Source organism: Melanerpes formicivorus, unplaced genomic scaffold, assembly GCF_026170545.1.
Source record: "Melanerpes formicivorus ecotype bairdi unplaced genomic scaffold, bMelFor1.0.p_v2 SCAF_2, whole genome shotgun sequence".
Classification (NCBI taxonomy): Eukaryota; Metazoa; Chordata; class Aves; order Piciformes; family Picidae; genus Melanerpes; species Melanerpes formicivorus.
The window spans coordinates 19236866-19261565 of record NW_027142354.1 but is presented as its reverse complement, the minus strand read 5'-3'; the positions used below and the strand labels follow the sequence as shown (position 1 = coordinate 19261565).

The window sequence follows — 24700 nt, the reverse complement described above, 5'->3', positions numbered from 1 at the left end:
AAAACTTTTTCTTTTTATTTAGTTCTGTGAGTTCTGTCCAGCTATTTTAAGTGTGACACATCCAGATGGATTGGTTTGGTTTTGTTTTTTTTTTTTTTTTTAATAAGTTCAATTCAGCTGCTGAAGTATATAATCCATTATTAACTGAAACCTACTCAGGCATTACTTTGTTGAAGTTAGTTTTCCCACTGAGTTACGAAAGCATTATAAAATACTCTCTCACGCCATCTTTGGGCTTACTGTGTAAATGCATCTTGCTGCCAACACCGCACCAAGAGGGAACAAACAAGAATTTGCAGTCTGGTGTATGCTTTCAAAGAATGCTTGTAAAACAGTGACCTTAAAGTAACTCTTATCTCTATTACCAGCCTTTCTTAGCAAAACTGGCCAATTTTTTTACCATTTGCAATTTGCATTGCTTGTTGTTTTTAAACAGTATATGCATTTGAATAGCTTCTTGCATTTAAATAACAATAATGTAAAAAGAGTCAGTTTGGTCTTCTTGCGTGTTCTATCCTTTAGATTTCTTTAGTCAAAGATATAGATAGAGCTAAGTCAGACTTTGAAAGTGGAGGCAAGCAGCTGCTTTACAGTCAAACACATACTTACTGACACAAAGGCATAAATCAAGCCTTTGTACATATGATTTAAATAATAGAGAGAAATTGCTGCTTAGTGTAACTTTAAGTTTAGCACACACTATTTATCTCCATAAAAGTATTATTTCAGCTCTGCATATGCTGTTTTTTCCACCTGTTAGTTGTTTGACTTGGTGTTTTGGTGTAATTTTCCAGGTTTAGCCCAATTCTTATTTATTAACTTGCCACCTGAGAGCATTTCCACAACTTGTTTGTTGGGTGAACAAACTGTACCAATACCCAGAAGAGCTTTCAAGTCTTGGCAAAATGAAGTTATAACCACCACATACAATACCTAAATACAGCAGAGAGACAGATCTGTATTTTAGCTTTTCTGTACCAATGCAAGAATGTCATACAAATACGTAAAATGGTTTTTGCTATTTTGTTACCATATCATGTTATCGAATCAGCTTCACAAGAGGAAATAAATCAATATTCCTTCTTAGAAGGCAGCAACCTTCCTACTTTATTTTCAAAATCTGTGAGGGTCTTTAAGCAGTTGACTCTTACGAGCTTCTAGGTACAATCATCATGAGTACAGCCTGTTTGTACATTTGCCTGACAGTCACATTGTTTTATGTTTTGAACTCCTTACAGCTTCATCAAACCTTAACCATTTGTTTAGATGGAATACATTTTCTATCTCACTCTCGGTTCATGGTTTCAAGCTTTTATCATAATGAGATTAGAAAATGTGAAGCACTTTTTCAAAGCTTTATTTCTTCTGTGCAGAAACTTTTTTTTTTAAAAAGCTTGTAAGCAGAAATGTGAAGCAGACCTTTAGCAGGAGGGCACAAACACAGTCATTCAACTGACTGCACTGCTGGCAAGAAAAATGGTGTGGAATTAGTTCTGGAAAACCAACAGTGTGTGCTCAGTATACTGTCATTAGGAACATGCTGGTAAAATTATTGAACTTTTTACTTCCCTTGAGTGCTTCCCATTTTCTTTCTCAACAGTAACCATATCACTCAAGTTCCCAGAAATGGATGGAGAAGGTGTGAGTGATGCAGTAGTCAATACCACATCCTTCTTGGCACCTGTGCAAGGGGCAAGGGACAGCTTCAAGTTCGTGTTTGCTCTAGGGCTTCTGCCGACTTTTATTTTATGGCAGCTATGAAGAAACTTACCTCTCTAGGACAAACCTAGGCCTCTCTAGGACCTCTCTAGGCCTCTGAACATGAAATGCTATGTGACAATGATCCAGAGATCTTTCAACATCTGCAACAGACTCATGTGTAAGGAAACACTGAATTTCAAAAGCTAACAGAAATGCCATTCTTTTTGCCTTCAGATTTGGATGTAGACTGGTATAAGTCTATCTAGTTCAATGTTTACAGTCATCATTTGGTCTTCAGAAATGGCAAATATACCAACTCAAATATTTCAGTTAATTATGAAATGCATAATGCAAAAACTTCAAACTTGTATATAAATGAATTTATTTATTTTTTTTTAAGTATAGGTGGATGTTTCGGCCAGTAACATCCCAGCATTGCTCAGCATTGCTGCTTTTCATTCTGCTTTACAGGTTAGAAAACCTCACTGTCAGTCTGGTATTATTGCTAAGGAAAAAGGCAGCTTTAGCTATGTCAGACTAACCAGAGTAAGAGTGCCTGTTGTGTTATGGGTAAGAATCCAATGCCTCTCTGTCTTGGAGTCTGGGACTCTTACTGGAACTATTTTACAAAACTATTGTTTGCCTCTCTTTTCCAGTGCCCCCATAAGGACTTGCACTGACACAGCTTCAGAACATTAAAACAATCAAATGGCTTAATTTATCAGTGTGACACATGCAACAGATTCAGGACTGACCATGACAAACGCACTAACTGCAAGACTGATCTCAGGTTAATAAATACTGGAGAGCATCCAACAAAGTTGGAGATACAGATCTTTGCAATAGCTCTAATATTCATTAGACAGGCAATAAAAATTAAGCCATATATTGAAGGTGCAATTCCTACCATGGAAGGTCTCCCTGCCTTGGGTGGAGGGAAACAAGCAAAGCCCATTTACCGTCCTTGTCTCAGTCTTTTCCTCCCAGCCATTACTGTTGATGGTGCTGTTGATGATGCTGTTGCACCTGCACCACACCTACTTGTGTGCCTACTCTGTCCCACCCTACCCTACCTTTGGCTTTTCTGCCTTCTAGGTGACAGCTAGCATGATTTGGGTGGAGAGCGGAGTAACAGTCATATGTGTTTAGCATGAACTCTATTTGGCTCATTATCATACTGAGGGGTGTCAACTCTAATATTAAAATTGCAGTTAATTAGGCAAAGGTCTTCCCCTGGGCACTTTAGCCTTTAAAGTCTGTTTGGAAGTTGGGTGTTTATGTTGTTTTAGTCTTGGTTCATTAATTTTAGCCCAAACAGGGCCACCTTATCTTTCACAAGACTCTCTCCTTCAGCCATTTGTCAGGCCATAATCATGGATCTCCATTTAACATACACAGCTCTTGGTTGTAAATCACCTTTGTCCTGAAGCACACTAAATTAGCTTGCATTCTTGTCCTACAATAAGTTAGGCAGTTATCCCACAGTGGGCCTGTGACCAGCTGGTTCATGATCTGTCTCATCTCACAAGTAACTTTTTCATATGACACCATTATTTCCCACTATACCAGAAAGCTTGCTCTTATATTAAAAGAAGGGTTCATTTTCCTTTCCACAGGATGTTTTCATGGCTTCTGTAAATGCTGTCATATGTATGTGTGAAATCCAACTGACTCCATGGTCCTCACTCTCTTAGAAGTTCACAACTCATTATCAAACCCACTTCTTTTGGGATAATATTTTTTATCTTGGACACAGTGCCAAACCCCTTAAAGTTGTACATATGTGATCAAGGGGCTGTGGAGACGTAATACAGCACTGAACTTGTCCTTATTTAAGGCAGAATTTTTTCATTGAAGAAAACATAAAGAATTTATGCACGTCTCCATATACCAAGTGTATCTGTTAGACCACATCTTTCCACTTAAAATTCAAGCTGCATATCAAAGCTGCAAACATTGTACTACAACTTGTATGCAAGACTGTAAGAGCTTTTAGTCTGCATATTTTATTCTTTGACAGATAACATGTAGAAGAGGGAACAGCATATAAGAAAACATGAGAATGTCTTTCAACCTAAAATCATATCCTTGAAATTGCCAGCTCTTGATTGATATTGCATTAATGCCACTCTGTGTCTTGTAATATATTTTTGCAAAACTGAAATCAATCTGTGCAGGCTCAGGGAATGTGAAGTTTCAGGAATCTTTTATTCTCCTTCCTGAATTCATTTTTCACTCCAGAGTAACTGACTTTATATCAGTCTAATAAAAGGTCACCTTAAAATACAAGTTCTTGCTAGGATGAGACATGTACATTCTTGCTCAAATTTAGTTATAGAATCCTAGAATGGTTTGGATTGAAAGGCACCTCTAAAGGTAATCTAGTCCAACCCTCTCCTCAGTTTGCCCAGAGCTTTGTCAAGCCTCACCACGAGTATCTCTGTGGGTGGGGCCACAACTACCTCCCTGAGGAGCCTGTTCCAGTGTTCCATGGCCCTCAAGTTAAAGAACTTGTTTCTAGCATCCAGTCTAAATCTACTCTTCTCTAATTTAAAACCATTGCTCCCTTGTCCTATCACATTGTAAACAAAGGCCTGCACCCTTGTAAACAGTTCTTCTGCAGTCTTCTTGTAGGCCCCCTTCAGGTACTGAAAGGCCATTATTAGGTCTTCCTGGAGCCTTCTCTTCTCCAGGCTGAACAAACCCTGCTTCCTCAGCCTGTCCTTGTAGAGGTGCTCCAACCACCTGATCATTTTTGTGGCCCTCCCCTGGACCCCCTCCATCAGGTCCATGATATTCCCATGTTGAGGGCTCCAGAGCTGGCTGCAGTACTCTGTGTAAGGTCTTACCAGAGCAGAGAAAAGTGACAGAATTACCTCTCTCAATCTGCTGGATGTGATTGCTCTTCTAGGCTGCAAGTGGTGCACATTGTTGGCTTGTGTCCAGCTTCTCATCCACCAGAACTCCCAAGACCTTTTCTGCAGGGCTACTTTCTATCACCTCAGCCTCTAATCTGTATTGATAATAGGGATTGTTCCAACTCAGGTGCAGGACCCCGCATTGCCCTTTTTGAACCTCATGAAGTACACCTGGGCCTAGTTCTCCAGCATGTCCAGGTCCTTCTGGATGACATCCTGTCCCTCTAGCATCTTGACAGCACCACTCAGCTTGGTGTCATCTGCAAACTTGCTGAGGGTGCACTTAATTCCACTCTTTATATAAATTATTACATTATACTGGTCCTAGTATGGATCCCTGAGGGACACCACTTGTCACCGATTTCCATCTGGACTTAGAGCCATTGAGCACTACCCTCTGGATGTGACCATCCATCCAATTCCTTATTCTCTGAACAGTCCACCCATGAAATCCATCTCTCTCCAACTCACCGAGGAGGTTGTTATGGGGAACTGTATCAAAGGCCTTGCAGAACTCTAGATAGATCACAACCATATGTTGTCCCTTGTATGCTGGGGTAGTCATTCTGACATAGAAGACCACTAGGTTTGTCAGGTAGGATTTGCCATTAATGAAGCCATCTTGACTGTCTTTGACCAATTCCTTAGCCTCCATTTGCCTTATCAGCACTTCTTGGAGAATCTGCTCCATGATATTGCTAGGCACAGAGGTGAGGCTGACGTGTTGGTAGTTCCCAGGGTCCTCCTTTCTACCCTTTTTTAAAATGAGTGTAATGTTCCTTCTTCCACTCACCAGGGACTTCATCTGACTCCCAGGACTTTTCAAATATTATGGAGAATGACTTGGCAACTACATCAGCCAGTTCTGTCAGGACTGTGGGTCAGGGTCAGGACTCCTATCTGTCAAGTCGACATTATAAAGCATCTGGCTGTTATTTCTTTTTGCTGTCCTGATTCTTCACAATCTTCCATGGAAGCAGCATTCTTTTTACCATGTTCTTCCTTTCCAAGAACTAGGATATGAGAAGGAATTGTTTCCTAGTGCATTTGAATTCTACCTGTTTTCTAAGCAACTCCACAGTTAGTAGCCAATTGCCAACCAATGGAACTGCCTCCTGCTTGGAATTCCATTGAAGTTGCTGGCAAGATTCCCTTTTCCAATATGATTCAGTGGAACTCTGCAGTGGCACTGACATTGTCTGAGCATACATATTTGCAAGACCAAGGTCTAAATACAGTCATAAGTATGCACTTCTTTAAATAACCTTTAACTAGAGAGATCTCACACACTCAGTTAATTAAAAAAAAAAAAAAAGGAAAAAAAAAGAAGACATCTAGAGAGTGTAATTCTAACACTTTTTTCCTCTGGAAACTGCAGAGAGAGTTGAAATTTTTATGTTCAAATGTAAGAAAGAAAAATATAATCTTAGTTTGTCTCTTTGCCCACACCCAAGCATTCCAGTTTTATCATACTTTGTTTACCTTTCATTCCTAATGCACATACAGGTTAGCAACACTCATCCTACCCAAACGTGTTTTTCCCCCAGCGCCTGAGACAATCCAGTAAAGAAAAACAAGGTGGTAAATCCCAGGCTTGGAAAACAAAACATGCTTTGCGATTTTCAGCTCCAGTGCTGATTTCTGCTTTGCAGCTCTCTTTCTCTTGTCATCTATTAAACAAACCTTTCTCCATTCTCATCTTAACAGGCTAGCCCATAGGTCTACCCTCTTTTGTGATTATCTCTGTGTACTATTTAATGTTCATACTTCCATTTATATTATTTCCTACTATGAAATCACCACACTTAATCACTTCTTTGCACTGGCTACATTCTGTGGGTTAAAGAAGGATCAGAATAAGTAGTTGTAAGGGATGTGCCCAACACAGGGGGGGCAATGATGAAGGCAGGGAAGCTAAATGTTTATCATAACAGTGGTTTATGCTTCCTTTACATTAGCCTTGGTAAGTCTGTCCTACATATCTAGGACAAGGAAGAAAATGTTGTGCCTGAGCTGGTAAATTTTCCTGATATTCTCACTGGGCTGGGTAATAAAAATAGTTGAACTAGTGCTACACTTTATTTACGGCATACCAGTTCAGTTAGTCTGAGCATTTCCACTTCTCTCTTTAGAGCTCCTAGCAGGGGGTATACTGCAGCCAACCTGTATGTAGGCTTCAAGCAAATGTTAAAGATATCTTGAAAAATGGCTGAAAACCAGATCATCCAGTCAGTGCCTACATGGGCATCTTTAGCAGAGCTTGCTTGTTTTGGTGTGCAATTCTTCCTGGACAGTTTTATGTAATCAGGGTAGGCACTCATTAGTTGTGTGGCAATCAGAACTGTCATTTTCTATGATTCTAATGAAAATCCTACAGTATATGGTTTTTATGTGAGTCTCTAGTCCTTGGTGTTAAAGGATAGTATGATTTTTTTGAGGCAGAAGAGCAAGGCAAATTTTTACCCTTCATTTGGAGGAAAGTGTCTTGCTTTCTCTTTTTTCCATTGCAGATATGACATCATGAACCTGCAGTACATAGAGCCCAACCGCTATGACTACGTCCTCATTGGGACCTGGCATGAAGGTGTGCTTAACATTGACGACTACAGGATTCAGATGAACAAGAGTGGCATGGTCCGATCAGTGTGCAGTGAGCCTTGCTTGAAGGGCCAGATTAAGGTGTGCCTCAGACACTTACCACTATAGAAATGTGAATGACCAGCCAGTCCTTCTTCCCTAAACTCAAACAGGTTTCTTTAAGCCAAGTGATCAGACATCCTTTTCTTCAGGAAAGCCAAAACTATGGAAAGACTCTTGGAGTAACATTTTACTCTTACAATCCCCTGTGTGGGCCTGTGTTTTCTAAAATTGCCCTTTGTAGTGATGCAGAATCTTCTAGTCAGACAAAATTTGAATTTCACCTTATGTGAGAGAGAACAAAATTTTCACTTAGACATTTCCTACAATATTCAGTGTCTGTGATTTATTTGGGGAATGATCCTGAAAATAATTTCACCCATGGGACTTCACTATTTTATTACAACAGTAACACCTGCAAGAAAAAGGGGGAGGAAAACAAACAAACAAACAAACAAACAGTCTATTTGTCTCATGCTCACAACAGGAGGTATGGAAACACAAATAAAATCACTCTGTGTTTACCAACAGTATCACTTGTATCAAATTACAAATAATCTGCCACCTGCTATGTCCAGGTGACATAAAGATGTGTTCCACCATTGTCAAAATGGTGTGCATGCAGTAAGTTTAAAGACAAGAAGGTTATTCAGGAGCAGATCTTAGAGCAGATCTCCCTTCCTCATTTAATTTAATAAGCACATATACAGTTTTTTAATTCTATATTGATGCTCTAAGAAATAAATGATTGATAATTTGGCAAAGGGATAGTGACATACTCCAACAGTCTTGGAGGGGAAATGTTACTGGTATTTACTACCCTTGAAAACATCTTTTCCCTGTTTCTGTGATTGTACAGTTTGTGTATGTGTGTATATGTAAACACCATGCATACAAAATACCAGTTTCAGCTCCCATTGAAGCCTATTGGACTCTCTCCACAAACTGCAGAAGGAAATGTTAAGAAAAAAAAAAGCTGGCAAAGGCAGCATTCAACAGAACAAACATTTTGTATTTCACAGCTACACTTATCTTTGCATATAGATGGATAACAAGATCCTGGAGAGAAGGCTGGATTCCTCCTTTCTGGCAAAGAGGGTCAGAGTCTTTGCTGGAGCTCAATGAGATGGACATACGGTTATTCTTTCAGCCTCAGTGTAACAAAACTAACCCTCTTTTTAACATTTATTAGTCTTCACTGTGCAGAAAGATACAGCTTTCAGGCACATTTGTCTCCAAAAGAGCTGTTCTGAAGGATGCACTTGGTAACCACATACCGTTATTATTTTATACTAGGATTCATTCCATCCTTTCAGCAGTATACTTTTACATTTGTTCTTATTTGGATTTCTATTTACACTAGTGTAGAATAGAATAGAATAGAATAGAATAGAATAGAATAGAATAGAATAGAATAGATCAGGTTGGAAGAGACCTAATGTAATGAGCCTCAATGAGATTTAGGTGAATTGATATGTATGTACATGTATATATCTATATATGTGTGTATATGCATGCATATGCGTGAATCACTCTTTCTTCTAAACCCCTGGGGTCTGGGGGTGATAAGCCAGAGCCAGAGGTGAAACCAGCAGCCCGGCTGAAGTGCATGTACACTAATGCACAAAGCATGGGCAACAAACAAGAGGAGGTGGAAGCCTTGCTGCAGCAGGAAAGTTATGATGTAGTTGCCATCACAGAGACGTGGTGGGATGACTCACATGACTGGAGTGCTGCAATTGATGGCTACAGGCTCTTCAGGAGAGACAGGCAAGGAAGAAGGGGTGGAGGGGTGGCCCTGTACGTCAGGGAGGCACTAGATGCCATTGAGACGGAGATTAGGGACGATAGGGTTGAGTGCCTGTGGGTAAGAATTAGAGGGAAGGCCAACAGGGCTGACATTCTGGTTGGAGCCTGTTATAGACCACCCAACCAGGAGGAGGATGTTGATGAGTCATTCTATAGGCAGCTTAAGGCTGTCTCAAGATCGCCTGACCTTGTTCTCATGGGTGACTTCAACTTGCCTGATATCTGCTGGGATCTTAACATAGCAGAGAAGTGGCAATCTAGGAGGTTCTTAGAATGCATGGAGGACAGCTTCTTATCCCAGGTGCTGCGAGAGCCTACCGGGGGCAAGGCTATGCTTGACCTCCTCTTCACCAATAGGGAAGGGTTGGTGGGTGATGTGGTGGTCGGAGGGTGCTTAGGGGCCAGTGACCACGAGATAATTGAATTCTCATTATTTGGTCAAGCTAAGAAGGGTAGCAAGAAGACCTCCACTCTGGATTTCCGGAGGGCGGACTTCAGGCTACTCAAGGAACTAATTCAGAGGGTTCCTTGGGATAAAGCCCTTAAAAACAAAGGGCTCCAGGAGAGCTGGTCCTACTTCAAGGAAGAACTGTTGAAGGCTCAGGGACAGGCTGTGCCAATGTGCCGGAAGATGAGCCGCCGGGGCAGACGGCCAGCCTGGATGGTTAAAGAACTTTTAATGGAACTAAGGGAAAAAAAGAGGGTGTATCACCTTTGGAAGAGAGGGGAGGCAACCCGTGAAAAATTTAAGGATGTTGCTAGGTCTTGCAGGAAGAAAATTAGGGAGGCAAAAGCGCATTTGGAGCTTAGTCTGGCCTCTGCTGTGAAGGACAACAAAAAGTCCTTCTATAAATACATTAATAGTAACAGGAAGGGCAGAGACAACCTCCACTCCTTGGTGGACATGGAGGGGAACGTTGTGATAAGGGATGAGGAAAAGGCAGAGATACTTAACACCTTCTTTGCCTCAATTTTTACTGGCAGGACAGAATGTCTTCCAGACAGCTGGCCTGCAGAGCTGGCAGAAGGAGCCAGGGAGCAGCACAGTTTTCCACTGTTCCAAAATGGGGTAGTTGGTGATCTGCTCAGCCGCCTGGATCCCCACAAGTCCATGGGACCAGATGGGATCCATCCTAGGGTGCTGAGGGAGCTGTCAGAGGAGCTGGCCAAGCCGCTCTCCATCATTTTTCAGCAGTCCTGGCTCACTGGCGAGGTCCCAGAGGACTGGAAGCTGGCCAACGTGGTGCCCATCCATAAGAAGGGCCGGTTGGATGAGCCAGGGAATTACAGTCCTGTCAGCCTGACCTCAGTGCCAGGCAAGATCATGGAACAGGTCATCCTGAGTGCAATAACACAACACTTACAGGATGGCCAAGGGATCAGGCTCAGCCAACATGGATTTAGGAAGGGCAGGTCCTGCCTGACCAACCTGATCTCCTTCTATGATCAGGTGACCCGCCTGGTGGATGTGGGGAGGTCTGTGGATGTAGTTTACCTGGACCTCAGCAAGGCCTTTGACACTGTCCCCCATAGCAAACTCCTGGCCAAGCTGTCAGCCCATGGCTTGGACAGCAGCACTCTGAGCTGGGTTAGGAACTGGCTGGATGGCCGAGCCCAGAGAGTGGTGGTGAATGGTGCCACATCCAGCTGGCAGCCAGTCAGTAGCGGAGTCCCTCAGGGATCAGTGCTGGGCCCCATCCTCTTTAACATCTTTATTGATGATCTGGATGAGGGCATTGAGTCTATCATCAGTAAATTTGCTGATGACACCAAGCTGGGGACAGGAGTTGATCTGCTGGAGGGTAGAGAGGCTTTGCAGAGAGACCTCGACAGGCTGGACAGATGGGCAGAGTCCAACGGCATGAGATTTAACACATCCAAGTGCCGGGTTCTGCACATTGGCCACAACAACCCCATGCAGTGCTACAGGCTGGGGTCAGAGTGGCTGGAGAGCAGCCAGGCAGAGAGGGACCTGGGGGTGCTGGTTGATGGTAGGATGAACATGAGCCTGCAGTGTGCCCAGGCAGCCAAGAGGGCCAATGGCATCCTGGCCTGCATCAAGAACAGTGTGGCCAGCAGGAGCAGGGAGGTCATTCTGCCCCTGCACACTGCACTGGTTAGGCCACACCTCGAGTACTGTGTCCAGTTCTGGGCCCCTCAGTTTAGGAAGGATGTTGACTTGTTGGAACGAGTCCAGAGAAGGGCAACGAAGTTAGTGAGGGGCTTGGAACACAAGCCCTATGAGGAGAGACTGAGGGAGCTGGGGCTGCTTAGCCTGGAGAGGAGGAGACTCAGGGGTGACCTTATTGCTCTCTACAACTACCTGAAGGGGGGTTGTAAACAGGCAGAGGTTGGTCTCTTCTCCCAGGCAGCCAGCACCAGAACAAGAGGACACAGTCTCAGGCTGCGCCAGGGGAAGTTCAGGCTGGAGGTCAGGAGGAAGTTTTACACGGAGAGAGTGATTGCCCATTGGAATGGGCTGCCCGGGGAGGTGGTGGAGTCGCCGTCACTGGAGGTGTTCAGGAGGAGACTTGACAGGGTGCTTGGTTACATGGGTTAGTTGATTGGGTGGTGTTGGGTGATAGGTTGGACGTGATGATCTTGAAGGTCTCTTCCAACCTGGTTTATTCTATTCTATTCTATTCTATTCTATTCTATTCTATTCTATTCTATTCTATTCTATTCTATTCTATTCTATTCTATTCTAAACTTTGACTTTGTTTACTACTTTTTACTATGCCACGAATATTAAGCGTGGGCTGAGCTACTTATCCTGACCTGAACCATCTCTCAGTTTAAGCCTCTTCTCAAATTCACACTCACCATGCCTCTGTACCAAAGAGAAAATAGTTTTCTACTTTTAACTCAGAACTGTTCCTCCTAAAGCCATGTAGAATTGTCCCCAGTGTTTACCCCTGAACTCCTAAGTACAACTATTAAAAGTCAGGGGCAAATGCAGAGTCAGGATTCGTGTTTTCTAGTTGTTTGAAATGTTCCATGCATGAGAGTCCTGCCGTATTTTAAACAGTGAAGATGGTATATGTTTGGGGGGTGTGTGTGCTTCTGTGTTGTCTTATAGAGGATCATAGCTGAGGATGTGTTTTGCATTACAGGTGATCAGGAAAGGTGAAGTGAGTTGCTGCTGGATTTGCACTGCTTGCAAGGAGAATGAATTTGTTCAGGATGAATTCACATGTAAAGCCTGCGAGCTTGGATGGTGGCCTAATGCTGACCTGACAGGTAGGGATGTGTCCTTCCAAATGCATTCCCATTTTATAGGGCACAAGAAAAACAGCGTATGGTGGAGAATAAGGTGTCACCATGCAGACATCCCAATGCAGTTTGGAATGAGTGAAAAGTGCTATATCTTTTGGCTCAGTTCAACAGCAGTGACAGCAAAGAAAGCAGAACTTCTACCAAGCAGCAATGACATAGTCTTTCTGCTCCTCCCCTTCAGTTAGCACAGGACTACAAATGAACTTTGCAGCATTTCCTTCAGTTTCAGCAGTGATATCACAGGAACTCAGTGCATCCTTTTCAGATTGACTTGATACTCTTTCTGATAATTCTACCATGTAATTAGTAATACTTCATCTGGGCTTTCTGTCCATGCAATAACTCACTACCATATTTTCATTTGGTATAAAGATCATTCTCACTGAACACACCACCAAGAGGAACGTCAACAAAATCCTAATAAAGGATGGAAGAAGAAAGCAAACAAACAAGCACTGGTCTCTCTTGTGTATATGCTTTGGATCTGTTTGCTATATCATCTTTCTCTTATTTTGTGCCTCTCAAGGTCAATCTGCACACCTGCTCTGGGCTTTGCAATAATCACTATCCCAAGAAAATAGATGTAATGCTTGGAGAAGCACCACTTTGACCTTGAGGTTTGCTTTGTAGGACATCATTGTTTGACACAGAAGCAATCTGAATACCTAGCTGAAGATCAAATGTGCATCTTGTCACATCTTTGTCCTTCAATATGACTGTATGACAGCTAGGTATTGATGCAGCATTTAACACATAGAAGAAGCACTCACTCCTTGACTATTTAAATAGTTCCATGAGATACTGTTAAGCTAGTCACTAAAGCCAAGTGAACTTTCAGAGAATTTATTTTAAGAGGGAAACCTGGCCACTTCTCCAGCTAAAAAATATATATTATTAGTAATCATAAAGTAATAAACCTGATACATTACCTGTCTTTGTTTTCTATGGAAAATAAGCTACCATTATGTCTCAAATGTGTACCGGTATATATCCCATACCTCTCACTACAACTTCCTCCTGGCCTCTGATGTGCAATTGAAACTTTGTCAGCATAAAGGAAAACTCACTGATCATTCAGTTCCTTCAAGTTTCATGTAAGTGGGTTGCAGGAAGAGCAGCTATTGAGAAATAGCTTCTCTAAGCACCCCAACTGTGGGAAAACATCTTGTGTTACTAGACACCGGAAAATCCACAATGCCCTTCATAGATGTCCTGACCATTGGAAAAGCTCATATTGATGTCTCACTTCCTAGAACACCAATCTCTGATGATTTTAAAGCAGATACACGTAGGCAACCAACTTCTGTTAGCCTTGAAGGTTCACAGAATTGCTTGTATCTACTATCCAGGGAAGAAAACTCGGAATTCTTTTTAATCATAAGGCAGAACAAGACCATAGTGAGAGATCCAGTACATTTGCACAAATACGGTTCAGTGCTGCCAGCTGCCCAAAATAACTCAAAAGAGGGCATGTCAAAATGATAGGCACTGCTGAGAGGAGTTGAGGAAAGAATCATGCTGGAAAAAATCTCAGGGGCATGTTGCATTCTATTAACTTTTAATGAAATCAGTAGATGACCTGCTGGTTTGTGTTTCTTCTCAGCAAGGAGACTGCACTGCTGCTGTTCTAAAATCACAGTAGCATCAGCCAAATGGTAGCATAGCCATTGACTGATTTCCTAAAAACATCAAAATGGCAGTCTGATCCTGCACAGCTTCTTCATTCTACCTTTCTGAGAAATAATAAAAAAAAATTCTTTTAACTCCTGCAATCCTTTTACTTGAATTGCAGTACAAAGCTGTGAAGAGAAGCTGATGTCATCCTAGCCTTTAGAAAAGGGAGACTGAGCTAGATAATCTCTGGCTCTTGAACTTTGTGGGAGTCACCATTAGTACCATTTGATTTGAAATTCTCTTTTCCTGCCAATATTTCTTCCATCAAATGTGTTTTTATAGCTGCTTTTCTGTGTTGTATTCATACTCTGCCAGTCACCATAACATCTAGATACAGACATGAATAGACATTAATATCTCACATTTCAGATTGTTCCTCCCTTTGACTTAAATTAAACTTGTATAGGTTTAAACTCATATATATGTTTAGTCCCATTTTCCATCACAGATGGAGGCTCTAAAATCCCCTTAAGAAACATGAAGCATATAGTAGCCTGTTTCTCATTTCTGTGCTGTTCAAGATGCTCATTCTCTGCCTTTGAAATCAGCCTTTGTGGCTCAGTAATCCTTTTGTGACTTTTTAATTTTATTTTTAAATATACTGGGGTTTGTTTGTGGTTTATTTTTTGTTTGTTTGTTTGGGTTGGGTTTGTGTTGTTTTCTTTTAGATTGCTTCCCCTAAATACTCATTCAGTTGCGCGGAGCCAGCAAGCACAAAAGATTTCTCACCTCAGATATTGAAAAACTGACCTGAGAAACAGACACAAGCTCGAGGATCTTAAGGCCTTGTGCCGAGAAAATAAGATATCTTTTATAGTATCAGAATCTAACATAAGAAGAATGAATGTTAAGCTGGTGAACTCAGTTTACATAAATAATACGAAATAAGCAATAAAACATGACAGGAAGTTTTATAGAGTTATTATGAAATAAATCAGAAAAGTTTTGGGCCATCAGTGATCTGGGATGTGTAAATGACCTCAGAAAACCTCCTAGATTGTATTTTTGGCCTTCTAGTACGATTATAATCTTAAAAATAAAACAAATGAAACATTGATTAGACTTTTGTTATAGGAAATGATTCATGGTTAAAGTGCAGGGATAATAGTGGATGAAATTTACCAAACTGAGTTGGTTTTTTTACTAAAAGCTTCTAACTGTGAAGCTTTTGCAACTAATTCTCTGTTTTTTCAAGGTTTAGGTTAGTTGTTTTGTTATGGGTTTTTTTGTTTTGTTATTTTGTTTTCTTTTTTGGTTCTGTTGTCAGGGACTACTGGGGAGGGTGGGATGGGGGGTGCTGTGTTGGGTGTTTCTTTAATAAAAAACCTGTAAATACACCATTTCCTGGGTATCCTTCCCCAGCCTCAACAAGGTTCTCTAGCCCACTTTCTCCTAGCTGGGAAATGACCCACCTTCACAGGTGCTGACAACCTGGATGATATAAACAGTGCAGGCATAGGCAGCTTTTTGCAATGTTTGTAGCATATGTGGCTCTAGGGGCTTCTGGTGCACACAGTTACACTGATTTAATGAAAAAGATTTCTAAGACATTACACAAGATAAGAGTGAAGCGATTGTTAAGCTTTACCACCATGCTTAATCAGGGCCAAAGCTCTGAAAATATTGTTTAAGATGAAATAGCACACCTATGGCTTGACATTGCTAAGCTTAAAGCTGACATTGAGACTTAACCCCAGCAACCACAGACCAGCTTCTTGATTAAGAAGAGTTTTTCTTGTATTAATCAATGACCAATAACTTCTGATCCTTAATCATTTATTAAAACAAAGAAGGAGCCAAATTTCACTCGGGTCAGTTACAGCCGATGTCCAGAAGTTCTCATTTCTAATAAAAAGCATTTTCTCCATGTTTTACTATAAAAACATTAGCTGAAAGAATGAGTTTCCTCACCTGATTCTTGAACAGGCCACTTTGAGCAAAACAAATGTCCTTTTCTTTATAAAATAAGGCCTCTGGTTGCACATGCTATCATTTCTATTTGGTTTTACAGGCTGATTTTTAAAAATTTCAATAAAAACCTATTTTTGTTTCTCAAAATGAGGTTACAGTAATGCCATTCAACTCTGATACATACCTCTGCTCACTTCTCCTATATTTGAAGGAAGGATTTCACATTTTGTCAGAGGTATCAGTTGGTAATTTTGTGTAACCCTGTGGAAGATGTATACAAATTGAGCAAAACTGTGGGCCTCAGATGTTTTTAGTTCACAGAGAGTAGTTTCTGCAGATAGAAAAATAAAAGGTCTTTCTTCAAGAAGCTACCTCTCTAATACTCTATTTCTTTTCTGTACACTGCAGGCTGTGAACCCATCCCTGTAAAGTATCTCCAGTGGAGCAATATAGAGTCTATCGTGGCTGTGGTCTTCTCCTGCCTGGGGATCCTGGTCACCATGTTTGTCACCCTTATCTTTGTGCTCTACAGGGACACCCCTGTTGTCAAATCCTCCAGCCGAGAGCTCTGCTACATTATCCTTGCTGGCATATTTCTTGGTTACGTGTGCCCTTTCACCCTTATAGCTAAACCCACCACTACATCCTGCTACCTCCAGCGCCTTCTGGTGGGTCTCTCCTCTGCCATGTGCTATTCTGCCCTTGTGACCAAAACCAACCGCATTGCACGCATCCTGGCAGGCAGCAAAAAGAAGATCTGCACCCGCAAGCCACGTTTCATGAGCGCATGGGCCCAGGTGGTCATCGCCTCCATTTTGATCAGCGTGCAGCTGACACTGGTGATCACGCTAATCATCCTGGAACCCCCAATGCCCATCCTTTCCTATCCCAGCATTAAGGAAGTTTACCTTATCTGCAACACCAGCAACCTGGGAGTTGTTGCTCCCGTGGGCTACAATGGACTCCTCATCATGAGCTGCACATACTATGCCTTCAAGACTCGCAATGTACCTGCCAATTTCAATGAGGCCAAGTACATTGCATTCACCATGTACACCACTTGTATCATCTGGCTGGCCTTTGTGCCTATCTATTTTGGGAGCAACTACAAGATCATCACCACTTGCTTTGCAGTGAGCCTGAGTGTGACAGTGGCCCTGGGGTGCATGTTCACTCCTAAGATGTACATCATCATAGCCAAGCCTGAGAGGAACGTCCGCAGTGCCTTCACCACCTCAGATGTGGTGCGTATGCATGTCGGGGATGGCAAGGCACCTTGCAAGTCCAACACTTTCCTCAACATATTTCGGAGGAAGAAGCCAGGGGCCGGAAATCCAAAGTAAGTGATTGACTTATGGGTACACATCTATCTATACATGTCCCTCTCTTTGCCATCCTCTCTTGGTTGACTCTAGTCTTCCAAGTAGTAAGGTATGTGACAGTTTTTCATCTCACATGTAGAAGAAAAGGTGGAAATGATCCTTTGGATCTAAGCCTCAGATGGATATTTACACATTACTTCTTATTTTGTCACCTGCTCTACAGGCAGTCCTGTACACAACTTTTTCTACCTCTGGGACAGGTCAGGCGGTGGTAGAGTAACCAAGCTCCATTTGCAGCTTCTCCCTTCTCTCCATGCATGTGATGGGGATTTCACACCCCTAGACACAGTTTCTCTGCACTATGTTCAAACTGAGAAGCTATTGTAGCCTTCGGGGAAGGGGACCAGAAATCTCTGTCTGAGTGGGCGTAAATCACATGTACTTGTCTAAGGCCATTGGATGTGTGTGTGAAAGATGGGGATTGAACACTAGCTTTCAAGGTAGTCCTCACAATTGTGATTCCAAATTGCCCTTCATATTATCCCTATGCTCTATTTAATATTCAGAATTATGAATGTATATCTTAATCATTAGTGTAACCTTAATCATAAGTGTAAACTTGTCCACATTCCGAAAGCCAGTGTTGGTGTGAATGCTGCAGAAATCAGTTGATGTAGAAAACGAATTTATATCCACATCTGCTGAACCTGTTATTTTCCTTGCTAATAGCTAGAAGCAACTCATCTGCAGCAGAGAGGGAGAGAGAACGGTTACTTCAAACAACATTTCCCTGTGAGCAGCTGACTGAGCATTTGCATTCTCTGTTATCTTACTGCTTTTTAATCTTTAAAGAAGCACCACAGGGCTAGACATGAGCTTAGATTATTTTTGTTACTATTTTTTAAAAAATTACCAAAATAATGAAGAACTAATGAAGCCTACATTTCTGAGCTTTCTCATAGAATTAAAAGTCAGCTAATTTCCTTTGAAATCTGTAGGTCTTGCTGAGTCATTCAGGTTCGTATCAATTCATTACGTGAGAACTGTTTTTCACAGTCCTGCAGATGGAAGGTATAAAGATGGAGGTCATACTGTAGAAAACACATACCATGATCAATTATGCCTTTATGCTACTTCAACACTTTTTTGTTTTGTTGCCAGACAGATCAGAAGAGAAGGGAATGGATACATAAATAACCTAAAATATGTAGCTCAGTGTGCCATGGAGGCCATGATGAGACTGCCAGCTTCTGAGCTAGACAGAGAGGGAGCTGGGAATGGCAGGCAGCCCTGGGAGCTTCACATACAGTAGGGTGGCCAAAAATGTCTGTAGCTCAAGAGCCTGAATTTCATGCAAATACAAAGACAGAGCCTGATTCACCTTCCTCTGACTCTGTGGAATTTGGGTGAGGTCTTACATGTCTGTAAGAAACTAGGGTGGTGTCTCTACAACATAGACTATAGGCTCTGGCTACCAATGTTGGTATCTTTGAGCTGATATTTGACAAAGGAAAGAAATATTGAGTCTTTTAGATTATAAGAAGCTTAGTAACTGATTCTTTGTTGTGCTTGCTGTTCTTTTACTTTCACTAAGAAAAATCCCCTGTACTTAAAAAAGATCCAAATGCAATGTATTTAAAATACAGTTTATAACATGAGAAAATATTTCATCCTGTAAAGAACAGAGGTTATCTGAACATTTTAGCAGTTTGTTTGTTGCTTAATTTTCTTAAGATTTTCTTGGCCTCTCTGTTGAGCCTGTTTCAGTGGTATGAAGAAAAAATCGCTACAGAGTTTTAAGGTGCTCTTCTAAATTAAAAGCTCGATACCATGTTAATATGCTTTTTTGTCTCAGGTCACACATCCAGATCTTTTACATAGCAAAATCTCAACCTCTAACTTAAAACCTCTTGTGCAGTTACTGCTATGATATTCACCTAAACCAGCACAGATGTGGAAGCATGTAGGCTTATTAATGGAGAACACCATACCTTTCTGCACATGAGCATGAAGAACTCAAAGTAGTGCAGTACACAAACAAGCAGCTTTGGAAACAAAGTCACAAGAACGGACAAAAAGTGATTTCAGGGCTTTGGAGGATATTTTAGCTTTTAGCAAAGTCCATTGCAAAGCTTATGAGGACATTGCACTGACACAGATAAAGAAGTGTCAGTCACTTAGGAAACCAAGAAGGAAAACACAGAATCTGATGGAGCTTTTGAAGCACTTACATAACTCAAATGTGTAGTCAGGTCCTTCCTGAAACAAGACTTGAAACTATTAGAACATGCATACTGCCCACAGGAATGGCCTCTGGGATGATCTGTAACTTTTTTCTTTGTTGTTTTTGGGTTTTTTTTCCATCAAAAACTAGTATTTATTTGCTAGATTTTCAGTAATTCAGATCATTGGGTATGCTGCTTCTCAATTCTGTAATTGTCCCTTTCTGTGTCTGTAAGGGGCCAGCAGCGCTTTCTTTTTTTCCCATTGAGGGATAAGTCTTTGGGAAGGTGCAAGGGAGTTTTATCTCAATAGTTTAGGCAGTCAGGATATGAGCATATCTTTCATTTCCCAGGTGAACCTCCAAAAGACAGACTATGTTCTTGTCCTAGAGCAAGTCTCCTCATTTCTTTCTGTTCTCAACCATTAATGTGTCCTGGAACAGAGAAAAAAACCCTGATGCAAACCTTAAGGAAATGCTTTGAGAATGCTTGAATTTGTTTCTGAGATCTCTCTCACAAGTGTGTTCACTGCCTGGCTACTGTCAGTTTCTCCCTCTTGTCAAATGAATATTTAAATATGTATAAAAACTGGTCTATCAGGAGAGATGGAAGGAGCGTGATATCTGATGCTGAAGCTTTGTAGGGACATCTGTTGTGAGAGTTTGCTGCTTGATGACATTATGAAATCTTGGCTGTTACAAGATGATAACATAGCAGCACTTTTTAGGAAAGCCTATTTAATATTTTTGGTTGATTGGTTCATTTGATGTTATTTTTTCCCACCCATGAGATGCAACTTTTGGATATAAGTCTAGCTGTGATCATTAGCTTTGTTCTTGACCACAAATGTTACTTTAGTCTATGAAGGTCAATCAGCTTCATTTGTAGTACTCCTATGTGATTTCTTCTCTGAGGAGACAATTCTCCTTTCTGTACTATGTATGGAAAAAAATAACCAGTGACACTGAAGAGGCTGATCTTTAGAAAAGTTCACAAAACACCTCTGTTTCAAATGGACCCTACACAATGTGCAGGAAGCTGAAGCCAAGCCTCCACCTTGCAGATCTGCCTGCTTTTCTGTAGTCCACATACCCTCTTTAACAGAGTTTGAGTCACACAGCAAGGCTTCCCTTTCTCCCATGCTTCTTGTGGGCTCCAGTGGCATGAAAAATGTTAGTGTTGCAGAGGGGACTGTAGGGGATGAGTTCATTGTGCATCTTTGAGAAATTAGCTCTAAGTTTAGTAGTGACGCTTATCTGCTGCCTTGGTCTTCACATATAAATTGTTTTAAAAGTATGGTTGAGATTCCAGGCCTGGGCACCATTTTAGTGCATTTTGAATGAGATTAAATAGGATTTAGTTGTCAGCCTAAGTCGTATAGCAAATTCTGGATTGATAGGAAGACCAACAAACAGGAGTCACTGAGTGGCCACGACTGCACATTAATGTGTAAGTCACCTTCTCCCCATCTTGTGATTTTAGTATGTTTGCATTCAATTAGTTTTCCTCCAGCTGTCTGCACTTGGAAATGAATAACTGTTTTTAAACATTTCCCAACACGTACTTTTTATTTATCTTTTTAACGTTGTTTGGCAGTCCGTGACTCTAGGCTGGTCTCACAGGCATCCACAATAAGCAGTGTCCAGGAACCCATGTGAGCCAAGGATCTCTCAACAAAAAGTGTTCCACAACCCAACATCATAGAATCATAGAATTATAAACACTAGGAAAGGCCTCCAAGGTCATCCCTGCTTTCCTTTCTCTGCTTCTTTTACCTTTCCTTGCATCTTTTACAAGAACCTGTTCTCATTCTTTGTCCTCCCTCCCTACATAGTTTTCTTTCTGGGAATAAGTTTTCCCCGTTGCCCCTAGTAACATGTGTCCATTCCCAAGGCTTACAGAACCATCTGCTTTTTGTCTTGCCAGTTATAAAATTATCTCCAGGTATTTTTAAGTCACTTTTTCTCTTTAAACTGACTTGCTGAATTGCCATTTCATCTTGAGCAAGCTGTGCTGACATGCCCTGTTTTTCTGGGACTCAATTCACTTGGCGACTCAATTCACTTGGCGACTCACAGTCCGCAAGGGCTTTTGGGCTCCCCAGCTCCTTCATTTTCAATGCCTCCCACAGATAACTGGTGAAGGGAATCTTAGCATAAGTAAGTCCAGAAGGCAGGACATTTTGTTTCACTTTTTTTTCATGGTGTGGGAGGAGACAAGTGTACAGTGCAGCATGGCAGGAGCTGGAGCTTCCAGGAACAGAGTAGATATTCAGCATGTTCAGTTGCAGTCATACAAATGCAGACCTTTTGCAGCCTCTCACTTGGTCTAACGTGAGTGCCTCATCACAGGGAAGAGATGCTCAGGAGTACTCCCTTTTCCCTCTCTCACATTGCTACTCCGTGCAGTCAATATGCTGTTTTTAAGTGGGGGTAAGGAGGTAAGGAAGGAGAGGAAAGGCATGTGAACAGAGGACATGAAAATACTTTTAATAATATAAGTGAAACAATGTTTCCTCTCCTGACCTCTGCAGGCTGAAATGTGCGCAATCAAACAAAACCAGTATCAACCTGGCACAGCCACACAGGGAATATTTTACTGTCCCTGTCTGAAATATATCAAAAGATGTGAAACAAGAAGATTTAGTGAAAGTGCAAGAAGGATGAATAAAAACTGGTCACCAGGGTACCTTCTCCTATAGAAGAGACTGTATTTGTAAACTCCTGCACCTCAGAGCAGAACCCAGTCTGAAAAATCTAAGATGTCTTTAAGTATCTTTGGTCCTAAATTGTGTCACCTGGCCTGCAACATGTAAGAATGGTCTTTTAATGCTTGTTGTACAGATTATTGTCTAGTATACATCATTGTCAAACCAGTATGGAGACAATTGCTGAATCTAGTAGTAAATGGTAGACTATTTTGCTTTGCAATTTAGAAAACTGATGTAGTGGCTAAACTTCTTATGTCCTACAGTAGAATTGCATACAAAACAAGACAGGCCTTTATTATCACCATTACAGACCTCAGAAAATACCAAATTCCAAGGCACTTTCAAGGCAGCCCTTAAACCTTGTGAGCTTTTGCCTATGTTCTGTATGCAGTGTAGTCCTTCACCCTTTTCTGAGGTTAGAGCCCATTTTTGCAAAGGCATCTTGTACACTCACAGGAAGAACTGAAGGTATTAATGCCAAACATCTCTCAGCAGCTGTTATATTTGCTGGCTTTGCTGGGCTATTGACTGGGCTTAAGCCATTAACAAATTTGTGAGCATATAACACCGTGGCAGGTAACATGTCTTACCCAGTTCTCTCAGGTACATGATGTGAATTTCAAAGAACAAAATTCAACTGAGACAAGCTGCTCAGTCCTTGTAAATATATTGAATTAAGTAAATATTTATAACCATAGGAGACAGTTACTTGTTTTCAAGAGACTCTTAAAATTGACATTAAAGTATTGGAAAGAAACACAAAATAAGAGAATCTGAAACTTCATAATCAAATGGCAATCTCTTCTAATCCTGCTGTAGGGCTGTCCTTATGTAATTATACTTAATATTGTCCTCTGTAGCCTTGAATTTACATTTGCTTTAGTATATATGATGTAATCCTATCCCATGGATCAAGAAACACAGAATAGGTAATCAATAACTCTGAGGTGTCACTTCCACAATTGCATTCTTTCTAGATGTTTACATGAATGCTAAAAACAAAATAAAAATCATATTTATTAAAAAAAAAAGACAGCATGGAAAATATGTATACAAAATTATATACTAAACTGTGTATCTTTCTACATATGGGCAAGATAGCCAGTCTGGAAGTACAGAATTTAGTTTTTTCCTTCTAATGAGAAATAAGGGGCAAGGCTGCATAATGCACTGTAGGTTTGCCTTGCAAATTATCCCAGCTTAAGGGACTCCCAGCACATGCATAACCAATCACATGTCACTCCTAAGGCAAGCTGAGGAGAAAGAGCAGGAACAGTTACACAATGTGTTTGGGTCGATCGTCATCAAGTACAAGCCAAGAGGTCTCACAGTTTAGGCTTATTCCTCTGGGTTTCCTTCTGTGACCAAGCAGAGGCTGCCCAGGACTACGTTTAAGACAAATAAATTAGTAAAGCAATGAAGGTCTGCAACAGCCTCCCAGTAAAAGCAGTGAGGATAAACCTCACTCAGGCAACAGCCAGGCTGTATTGAATTAGTTTATATAAGGCACGGTACCTGCACCCTGGGCTCCCATCCAGACTTCTTTTTTGCCACCAGCCAAAGACACATTTTATTTGGATGGTCACTTTAGGTGAAAGGGCTGTTGTGTAAGGTTTTATGCAATTTCCTCCCTTTCTCAGAAATTCCCAGTCCAGGGCACTTTTGACATTTTCTTTTGATGGGTATTCACAACTATGTTCTTCCATAAATGCAAGGAATGGTCTCTGAGTGTAGCCTGGTTCTTATCAAAATGCTCCTTGAGAGCTTTGCTTTACAGATTTTTCTTTTGTTTTGCTACTTCCAAGATGCTGAATCACAAGATGTTTGCTTACAGACACTGTTGTAGCACCAGGAAGCTTTGTATAATTAATCTCAATACTTGAACATAATGCTGTGTAGATCCACAATCACATCAGAGGGGAGTTTTACAGTTATGCACTATAATGTCTTGCTCCTGACTGAGGAAGGCTCATATCTTTCTTGGCATAAAACACAAGAATGAGTACACCACTTATAATTTAATTTCTTGCTTGACTGGGTCACATATTATATTTCCTTGTATTTTTGTATTTGTATATATTATTTATTGCATTTTCATTCTGAAATGAAGTTATTGTAATCCAGTTAGGGTGCCACAGAAATACATCACCTCAGCATGAAGTGATACAAACAGGTGTGTTCACATATAGGTATAAGCAAGTGATGTTTACCTGCTTAGCACCATACTACTAAAGAAAATTTCTCTCTGTGAGAAGAATAATGAGGAAATTTCCTTTTAAAATTATGAGGTAAATAAATAGTTATTGAAGGCTGCATCCAGGTAAGCACCTAAACCCCTGGATATTTCCCTATATTACATGTAGAAGTCAGACTCCATCTCTCAGAAGCGCACACTTAGATAAAAATCGAACACCAGCCCATGTTTAGGGGAGGGGTCTGAGATATCATTTTTTAATTAAGAATAATTATTTATTTATTTAATTTAGCATTTTAAAATTTAAATGGAATGAAGAACTAAAA

At 41.0% G+C, this 24700-nt stretch overlaps 1 protein-coding gene across 1 annotated transcript in view; it reads left to right on the top strand.

Moving 5' to 3' along the window:
• GRM1 (glutamate metabotropic receptor 1) overlaps positions 1–24700 on the top strand; it is a 194772-nt gene that overhangs the window by 149934 nt on the left and 20138 nt on the right. Inside the window, 3 exon segments of the mRNA XM_068152423.1 lie at positions 7130–7298; positions 12179–12305; positions 16335–17265. Of these exon segments, the coding sequence (XP_068008524.1) occupies positions 7130–7298; positions 12179–12305; positions 16335–17265 (1227 nt within the window).